At 43.8% G+C, this 10,298-nt stretch overlaps 1 protein-coding gene across 1 annotated transcript in view; it reads left to right on the plus strand.

Annotated features, from left to right (window-relative positions):
* GPC3 (glypican 3) overlaps window positions 1-9,334 on the plus strand; it is a gene marked incomplete at its 5' end in the record, with an annotated part of 220,486 nt that extends 211,152 nt beyond the window's left edge. Inside the window, one exon of the mRNA XM_008058339.2 lies at window positions 8,946-9,334. Coding sequence (XP_008056530.2) covers window positions 8,946-9,115 — 170 coding nt within the window. The remainder of the gene's footprint in view (window positions 1-8,945) is intronic.
* Between the last annotated feature and the right edge of the window lie 964 nt (window positions 9,335-10,298).

Here is a 10,298-nt window from a genome sequence, read left to right on the forward strand (position 1 = left end):
GGCTCTTTCTTTTTTTTTTTTTTTTAGAAAGCAAGATTTACTGAAAGGACAAAAAGCTCCCATCGTGGGAGGAGGTCAGAAGGGGTTGTCCTCTGGAGGCACTTTCTAACAAAATTTGGTTGTACAGTCTGCTTAGGTGTTGTGACACTAATAGTACTGTCAAGGTGACAGTGTTTCATTTCACTCACTCTCGGACTTAGTGTATCCACATCAGCTCCCACTCTCTTCTCAACTCAGTACTGTCCATTTTTTTAAGAGATAAGTCTTGCTGGGTGTGGTGGCTCAGGCATGTAACCTCAGCACTTTGGGAGGCAGAAGTGAGAGGATTGCCTGAGCCCAGGGCTTCTAGACCAGCCTGGGCAACTTGACAAGACCTCATCTCTACAGTAAATCAAGAAATTAGCCAGGTGTGGTGGTGCACCCCTGTAGTTCAAGCTACTTGGAAGGATGAGGGGGAAGGATTACCTGAGCCCAGCAGGTTGAGGCTGCAGTGACTGTGAGCATGCCACTGCACTCCAGACTCAGCGATAAGAATGAGACTCCAACTCAAAAAAAAAAAAGAGAGAGAGAGAGAGAGATATGTCTAGCTATGCTGCCAAGACTTGAGTACAGTGACTATTCAGAGGCACAACCATAGAGCACTGCAGTCTCAAACTGTTGGCCTCCAGCCTCAGCCTCCCAAGTAGGTGGGACTACATGTGCATACCACCACACCCAGCCATATCTGTTTTTTGACCCAACCATTCTACTGAAACTTCTTTCAGAAATAACTTTCCAGTTCACATATGCAGTAACTTGTTTTCAGTCCTTACTGTTTTTGACCCCTGCATGACGTTTGATCACATTAACTCACCCCTCTTTAAAATGCTCTCCTCCCTTGCCTTTTCTAAGTCAGTTCTCTTCATCTTCTCTCCAGCCCTCACTGTACAGCATCTCTGTCTCCAGCTGCTTTTCTTCCACTGACTCTCAGGCCCATCACTTCCCATGGGAATAAGATAACCTCTCCTGTGGGAAGTAAAGTCTTTGATGATCCGTGATTTCTGTGGAACTGTGAGGCAACCTCAGGCTAGGAGGATCTGTAGACATGAGAGTAACAGTTATGACACTCCTGTGGAAGGTGAGGAGAATTCCGCAGCTGGTGGAGGAGGTCCAGCACCCACACTACCCACTCATACTGTCAGGGTTTCCAGGATGGAATCGTTCTGTTTCTGGGAATATGATTTGACTCGTCATGCACCTAAGTGACCATGGTAGTGGCTCATATTGTATAAGTGATTTTTTGGTTGTTGTTTCTTAATAGCGAAACACAATTGTGAAGCATAGTTAATGGTTGAAGCCCCTGGAAACCATTTTGTATTAGAAAACTAAGCAGTCTGAGTCCTAGCTGAGGACAATCTTGGTGTTTCCCCTCATGACAAGGATGTTGCCACAGAAAAGATTACATTAAGTCACTAATCAGAATCCATGAGTCAGAATTTCCAGTTTGGTAGTTGACAAAGCCCAGGTGACCCAAGTTGCCTAACAGTGCTTTCAAGACCTCTGTTCCTAAGTCTCCCATCACCAGAGAAGCATGAGAGTGAATCTCTTCTCTTGAGGATCTGAGACATAACCTAACAGTCCTGCTAAACAGGAAATGTTTTATGAAATCTCTGAAGAACTTGCAAATAGTACATTTCTACTCCATCATCAAGCATGAATGTTTTTGTATAAAATAGTGTGCTTTTCCCCTCACTCCCTAGGAGGAAGCATGTCTTAGTTTCATGTACCCACAGCCCACTGCAGTGTAACCTAAGGATACACATACCCCAGAATAAGAAACACGGGCCTATAAGAAGAAAGGCCACACTGCAACTAATGGGAACGATCCATTGTATTCCTTCAACATCCCGTGGTTGTAACTGAGGATGTTTGCATGATGGAATTAACTATAAGAAATGAAATGGAGCCGGGCTTGGTGGCTCAGCCTGTAATCCCGCACCTTTGGGAGGCTGAAGTGAGTGGATTGCCTGAGCCCGCGGGCTCGAGACCCGCCTGGGCAACTTGGCGAGACCTCATCTCTACAATAAATCAAAAATTAGCTGGGCTTGGTAGCGCGTGCCTGTAGTTCCAGCTACTCGGAAGGCTGAGGCGGAAGAATCGTAGGAACCCAGCAGGTCGAGGCTGCGGTGGCCGGGAGCGTGCCAACGCCTTCCAGCCTGGGCGACAGAGTGAGACTCCAACTCAAAAAAAAAAAAGAAAAGAAAGAAATGAAATGGGTCTCTCATTGCACAAACCCTCTTCCAGAAGAGGCCATCGGATTATTTCCAGGCCTTACAGTCATTTAATGGGCAAAGTTGGCTGTTCATTTGTTTGCCAAAAAGGTACATTGTGAAGCTGGGTATAGTGGCATGCATTTGTAATCCCAACTATTCAGGAGGCTGAGGCAGGAGGATCACTTGGAGCCGAGCGTTTGAGACCTGGACAACATTAGCAAGACCCTCATCTCAAAAAAAAAAAAAAAAAGGCGCATTGTGCAATGAGTCCAACCAAAAGAAGTTCCATTAAACCAATTAAAAATGTGAGGCCTCAAGTATGCCTATTCCTCCTTGTCTGATCTATGAAGAAGAAAATCAAGACTCCCAGAGACCCAAGGATCATTTGCAAAGTCGTTTTGTTCTGCTTTCAAGTCCAGGTAGTCATTTCACACCTGAAAGTTCACAAAGGAGTGGGGGTTGATGTGGCAGGAAGGAGGGTTGTGTTGAGGGGAGAACAAGGAAACCAAGGTCTGTTTAGTATCCCGGAGAGAATGGCAGAGACCAACGGCTTCTGTGGGAATGGGCAGCGGAGTCCACAGTATTGCAATGAATGCCAGTTTCTCCATAAATTTTCCCCAATTTCAGCCTCTGGGATATATCAAGCAGTGTCCTGAGGTTTCATGCATTCATGTCTTGGGGGCCAACTGTAAACAGCAAGTGCAAAACACAGGGGTAGCAGTATTGCTCTGTTGCTATATTAGGGCCGGATTGAAGCCATCTGCTGGTGCAAGCTTGGCAAGGAAGAAACCCCCGTGCTTGGCTCAATTGCAGCGTTCTCTCTCCTGGCATTTTGATAGCAGCTCTTCTTTCAGGCTGCCCTGTGAGTCTTCCTGTTGGTGTGGGTGAAGTGCCTATAGCAACGCACTGTCCTCCTTGAAGCTCAGACCCTCAGAGGGTGAGCATTTGCTTCCTATTATATGTTCAGGACCCCAGTGGCTTTGTGAGGGCCCAAAGGCTTGTCTCACTGGCTGCCAGATCCTCCTCAGCTGCCTGTGCATGCCTGCTTGATGCACCCCAGTTCCAGCAACTTCTCCCCCAAAGCTTTGTGTGCACTGGCTTCAATGGATATTATTATGCCAGAGTTTACAAACAAAACATAAAACAATCCAGTATGGATTTATTTATTGCCAGGGTCTCTCATCCAAGATTAGAACAGTTCGAGAAAAAAGAGAATTCAGATTTTGATAGCTGATGAACATCGCCAGAGAAACATCCCAAGAGAAGCAATTGATTGATCCTACTTGCTTATGGAGGTTCTGTTGGGGGGCAACCACCTAGGGGCTGTAGGTAGAGGGATGATTACACCCTGCAGCAGACTCTGCCCCTCACTGGGCCCCCAAGAGTCTTAGAATCAGAGATAAATAAAATTAGAAGAAAATCTGGAGATCATCTGTTTCAACACCCTGATTTACCAGATGGGGCAACTGAGGCCCAAAGGAAAAGGAAGCGACTTGCCTAAGGTGAAATAGTAAATCAATGACTGAACCAGGCTTGGAATTACAGGGCTCCAAACTGCCAGAATGGTACAGCCTCCTTAGGGACTCCACTTAGGAGACTGAATAAAAGTTGGAAAGCTTTCTATTTATTGCTTTGCTTAATGCAAAAAAACTTTTCAACACACACACACCCAACATGCAGACCTTAATGACTGACTGTTGTTTTAAACAGATTATCTAATCTGTAATACAAAGGACACAAAGGCAAAATGAGAGTCAAGGCTGGGTGTGTAATTAGTACAGATTGTTGGGTCTACCCTCTGGGCATAGTTAAACTGATTACAAATAGAAACAGATTTTTGGATTTAGCAAATCTTGCTGGCCCAAAAGGTTCTCACTGATGATGAAATTGAATATAAAAACAATGTATATGCCTTTTACAATGTATACCTAATATAACAAAAATATGTTCTGGAAAATCACTGATAAACACAAAGATATGAATGATTGAAAAAGAGAATGGTTTGTGGTGATTCCCATAATACATCTGGTTTGTAGCAAACTGAGAAATGTTTGGTTTGGTGTAGATTTAGCTTCTTTGTAGGTTAAAAAAATTTTTTTGTTATTGTTGTTTGCTACTGGCTGATCCCCAGATACTGTTCCCACAGTCTTCTTGTTTCTTTTAAGACAAGAAGTCTGACAAGTCTTTCCCAATTAGGGCTGTCCTCCACATTGTTAACAATGATCTTTCGAAAAAACACAAATCAGACTGTATTCTTTGCTTACTTAAAAACCTTCAGCCGGGCTCGGTGGCTCAGCCTGTAATCCCCCACCTTTGGGAGGCTGAGGTGAGTGAATTGCCTGAGCCCGCGGGTTCGAGACCCGCCTGGGCAGCGAGACCTCATCTCTACAATAAATCAAAAATCAGTCGGGCGTGGTAGCGCATGCCTGTAATTCCAGCTACTTGGAAGGCTGAGGCGGAAGGATGGCCGGAGCCCAGCAGATCGAGGCTGCCGTGGCTAGGAGCGGCCACTGCACTCCACTCTGGGCGACAGAGTGAGACTCCAACTCAAAAATTAATAAATAAATAAAAACCTTCAGTGGCTTCCTATTGCCCATAGAATAGTTTTAACATTCCTATTCACCATGATTTGACTTACTTTCCCTTCATGCCTTAGCTTTCATCACCTACCACCTACCACCCACCTACCTCTCCCACAGCAGTGTACAGTTTATGGCTCCTCCCACTATGGGGCTACTTGCTCCTTCTGAATATGCCCCACTGACATTCTCTGATCTTAGTTATTTTGGTCAAGCTGAACCCTCTGCCTGAAATAACCATTTCACTGAACCCTGCCGTAGTTCTATCCATCCTTCATGGTATAGATTATATTTCAATTGTCCCAAGAGGTCTTCCCAGATCCTTCTATTTGGAATTTGTATCATTTTCCCTTTTACTCCCATGGTGTTTTGCTCATGCCTTTATCTGAGCCCTTCCTACTTTCTGCCAAGTAGCTAATTGGACTGTATCTTGGTCTGTTTCCCTTGCCAGAGTAAGGAATTCCTGAAGGCAGACACTAAGTCTTTCTTCAACGGTTTAGCTTGATGCTTGAGACAGCATAGGCTACTATTGTTTGTTGAATTAAATTGGATTATATTTCCCCTGCCAAGATATGTCCATATTTATCTTTGAACAAAATCCTATTTCCTCTATCTCCCATAATGCTTCCCTGTTGTACAAAGCTGTACCCTTTGTCTCTAATCTTTATGATGGTGGCCCAGGCCTAGAGTGTGGTTTTGCTGGAATTCCAGTCATTGTAAGCCACAGGAGCCTGACTATGGGATTGGGTGATAAACTTCTGCTGCTGCTGAATGTACAGAGCCTCAGGAAACCTGCAATCACAGCTTAGAGAGCATAGGGATGTATCATTCTGAGTATTCCTAGAGGCCCTGTATAGGTAGAAGACGTGTCTCAGCATTTAGAGGAGTAAAATGCTGGGTTTACCTGGGGTGTCTAATGGCCCTATCATTGTTGATTTCTTAGGGAAATAGAACCAACATGATAATTTCCATTGAGTCCCCAAACCCAGAGCTTTTTTCAGTATTTCACAAAGTTTAACAAGACTGTTTAATCAAGTATGTGGTCAATTTTATGTGGAAACACTGACTCTTCTCATGCTTCTTGGAAGTTCTCTTTGGCAGAATATATCTCACTAATCAATTTTGGATTTTTTTAAAGAAGGAATTCATTACTATTTACTCACTACAGTCTAAGAAAATACAGAATTTTTCAAGAGACGGTATAGCTTCATATGAGGTATAGAGTCAGACCTGGACTCAGATAACACCTCTACCACTTACCAACTGTAAATATAGGGAAAATACTGAACCTGAGCTTGAGATCCCTCGTCAGTAAAATGGGAATTATAATACCTACCTGAAGACATTATGGAGATGGTGAAATTAAATGAGATAATGCACATAAATAGTTTAGTACAGCACCTGCCCTACAATGAGGACTCAATACTTAGAGCTCATTACTATAATTTCAAAACATGAGACTCAAGAGATAGAAATAACAAAAGAGGACTTTGGTGACAAAAACAGATTAGAAACTACTGGATTTAACAAAACTGCTGGGTTTACCATAACTGCCACAGTAAACAAAACTGTTTAAAATTAGCAGATCATTTGCAGAGCAAAATAAATAGTATAGGAACTGACACGGTGACAATTAATAGATATTGTTTCATCTTGATGTTGGGCAAGGGACACTATCCAGAAAAGAAATCTGAAAGCAATGCTGAGAGTGCTCTCATTCGGGTCAACCCTAAAAATACTCCTCTTCATTTAAGTTAAGAAGTTGCTGTGAGACTCAAGGCTGGGCTTTCAACGGATCTAGCCGTGTGTGCCCTCCACTTTGGTGAAACCCGATCATGACCTAAGCCTGTGCTATCCTTGCCGACTGACAGCTGACCGCCGCCTTCACTGTGCGCCCTGCATAGTTCACCTTTCAGAGAAAGAGGTCTGATTTCCAAGTAGAGCATTGCCCTTTGTTCCTTTTCTCTTTTTATTTTGCTTGTACATATTTATTTTGAAAGGGAGGGAATTCAGATTACAGTCTGTTCAGTTGCTTTTCCCTAGGTAAGAGGGTTGGTTCCCCGGCAAATTTGATTGGAATTATTATCAGCACTCAGGAAGAAAAACTTTCTCGGCATTTAGAGGAGTAAAATGTAATCAGATTTATATATCTTAAAAGTTAGAGCATCCTTTCTTTGTACAGTCATGACAAATAGTTATAGTTAATAACAAGATAGAGAAAATATTAGTCTCAAATATTATAGGCAAAGGATTCAACAAAATACATATTATTCAAGTTAATAGAAAAATATCAGTACCCACTAGATAAAAAGGCAAAAGATATAAACTGCTATGCAGTGAGAAATATAATTAGTAAGTTAAAACATTAGAAAGTTGGTCTGCACTAGTAATCAAATTCATGCAAATGAAAGAAACCTTGAGATATCATCTTATATTAACTGAAATATATTTTCTCAATGGAGATGCAGTAAAATTGGTTCCTTCATAATTACTAGTGGCATTATAAATTGCAATAGACCTTTTGGAAAGTGGTATCGCAGTCTGTGAAATCAGACTTGCTGGATTTGATCACCTTGACTTTGCTGTGTGTCCTAACCAATGCCAGCCTCACAGCAGTCCTGGCCCTAGGTCTGTGCTGGACCAGATGAGTCCCCACACTTTCTTCCTGTGACTTGCTCACTGTTTCATCCTCTGTAAGAGGAGCTCTTCCTTCCTCTTCCTTCCTTCCCTCTGTAGAATTCCAGTCATTTCCTCTGTGCTTGTTGCTGCGCATCTCAGTGTCCCAAAGGATCTTTCCGGCTCCCTTGGCCACAGGACAGTTGGCTGGTGAGATTGCTCACATCATATCACCCTCACAAGATATTGAAATAGCGACATTGGAAGTGGAGTCTAGAAAAGTCAAGGGAGTAGATTTGATCTCTAAATCTCGAAAAGCAAATCTAAAAGAACCTGAGCCCTGGGCCAGGGCCAGCCATCTTGAATTTCCTGATAAACCATTATCTACTTAGATTTGCCTTCTGGGAGACTTTTGCATGACAGCAAGCCAAACATTCTGATTTCTTCCCATAATCTTAAACATATAAATGGTAGGCAGTCAAAGAATGAGAGACCGTTACCCATTAGCCTCTCCCTAGTCCTAATTTGCTTGGTATCGGTTTAAACCTATGCTTTAAATCAATTTTGCTTTGTGTGTGAGAAATTTTTTTGGGGGGATAGGAATGAAAAGCCCTTATAGATAAAAAGAAGAACTATTTGGGAAAAAAAAACTAGGACAGGCACAGTGGCTCATGCCTGTAATCACAGCACTGAGACAGGAGGGTTGCTTGAGTCCAGGAATTTGAGACCAGCCTAGGCAACATAGCGAGACCTCGTCTCTAAAAAAAAAAACAAAAGTCAAAATATTATTTGGGCATGGTGACATGCACCTGTAGTCCCAACTACTCTGGAGACTGAGGCAAAAGGATCACCTGAGCCCGGTAGGTTGAGGCTGTGGTAGCCAAGAGCATGCCACTGCACTCTGGCCTGAGCAACACAGTGAGATCCTGACTCAAAAAAAATAAAATAAACAACTCAACATCAAACTACCCTACCCCTTACCCCAATTAAAGCAAAGTTCCTAGAACAAGGAAATCTGTGTGAGGTTCAGGACCCAAGAAGATTACACTGGGAGCCCACAGGACCCCCCCACCAACACACATACACACAAGGACACGTGTAGCACCCACACAGCATCTGATGTTTTGGTACCAGTGAGGTCTGGTGAAAATGCCTTTCAAGCACAGCCTCGCCTGGGAGGAGATGTTGCAAAGGGCCAACATGCAACCTGTGGTGTGAGTGGAGCAAGGAGCATGGAGTGTAGCCTGCTCGCTCCTTCTTACAGTCAGTGATCTATGGAAGGAGCCCTTCTGGCGTTCTCGTTCTCCTGACCTCCAGCACCCTCCCACACACACCCTTCTCCTTCCCATCTCCTAGCAGTCTTTCCCCCCACCTCTGCCCCAAAAAGGAATCAAAGCTGTAGTTTTCAGTAGTCCAAACAAGTGCTTGGGCTGTGACTAGTGTGAGCCTGACGCTGTTACAAATCCTGCATTTCAAATCCTCCTCTTTGTTTTGGCAGAACTGGCTTATGATCTGGACGTGGATGATGCACCTGGAAGCAAGCAACATGAGAATCCGAAGGACAACGAGATAGCTGCCTCTCACAACCTCGGGAATGCGCGTTCTCCCCTGAAGCTTCTCATCAGCACGGCCATCTATGTGGTGTGCTTTTTCTTCCTGGTGCACTGACTTCCTAGTGCCCAGCACACGTGCTGCCCTGCAGCACTCCGTGGTCTTCCTTGATGAAGGGAACCACTTTCTTATTTTTTTCTATTTTTTTTTTTTATCTTATGTACCTCCTCCAACCATTAAGTAGAGGACTAACCATATGTTACGTTTTCGAAAATCAAATGGTATCTTTATGAGGCAGGTAAATTTTAGTGGTAGTATAGATTGTCCTTTTGCAAAGAATAAAAAACATCAAGTTGTGCCAAATTATTTTCCTATGTTTGGCTGCTAGAACATGGTTACCATGTTTCTCTCTCTCTCTCTCTCTCTCTCTCTCTCTCTCTCTTTCTCTCTTTCTCTCTCTATCTTTCTCTCTCTCTCTCTTCCCCCGCTCTTTCACTTTCTCCTTCTCCCTCTCCCCCTCTTCTCTCTTTCCCTTTGCATGGATTTCTTTGGAAAAAAAAATAAATGCTGAAATAAAAATGTATTGGCTCTTTTTTGCAAACCCTCATCTATGATGATTGTGCAGTTTTCCTCCTTCTCACCTGGTTTTCTATCCAATATTATCCCATCAGACCCTAGTGGGGTCCTTGAAACCCACCCCCTTGCCTACCTTTGGGTGGGAATCAATCCTTGCTCCAAGCCCCAGTCAAAGCCACCCCCTCCCAACACACACTCACTCCACAATCTCCACTTAGAAACCTTGGGTTGGAGTATCTTGCCTGTGAAATCAAAAGTATCTCAAAAGATTTCCCCAGCCTGGTCTCTAACAATTTTGCTTTGCTAAAAATGTTTTGCTCAAATAGAGGTCCTGTGTGTGGGTCAGATACAGTTGCAAGAGTCACATCCTCCCTTCTCTCAACTCAGAGAAGTGGGCCCAAACAGTGCAAAGAAATCACTCTCCTAGCTTCTTTGCTGCTGTCTCAACTCTGTCACCTGTCTCTCCAGGGGCCACCACATGGCAGGGCCAGCAGTTGCCCTGGGTCAAGTTGCAAAAGTTGTCATCAGCAAACTCATGATTTATAGGAAGCAACTTTCACTCTTGGCCTCAGGTGGACTTCTTGAACATTCATTTATTCAACAACTAGCCGGGCTCGGTGGCTCAGCCTGTAATCCCACGCCTTTGGGAGGCTGAGGTGAGTGGATTGCCTGAGCCTGCGGGTTCGAGACCTGCCTGGGCAACTTGGCGAGACCTCATCTCTAC

The sequence above is a fragment of the Carlito syrichta genome, unplaced genomic scaffold (genome assembly GCF_000164805.1).
Source record: "Carlito syrichta isolate Samal-C Ts95f unplaced genomic scaffold, Tarsius_syrichta-2.0.1 Scaffold303299, whole genome shotgun sequence".
NCBI classification, from domain to species: Eukaryota; Metazoa; Chordata; class Mammalia; order Primates; family Tarsiidae; genus Carlito; species Carlito syrichta.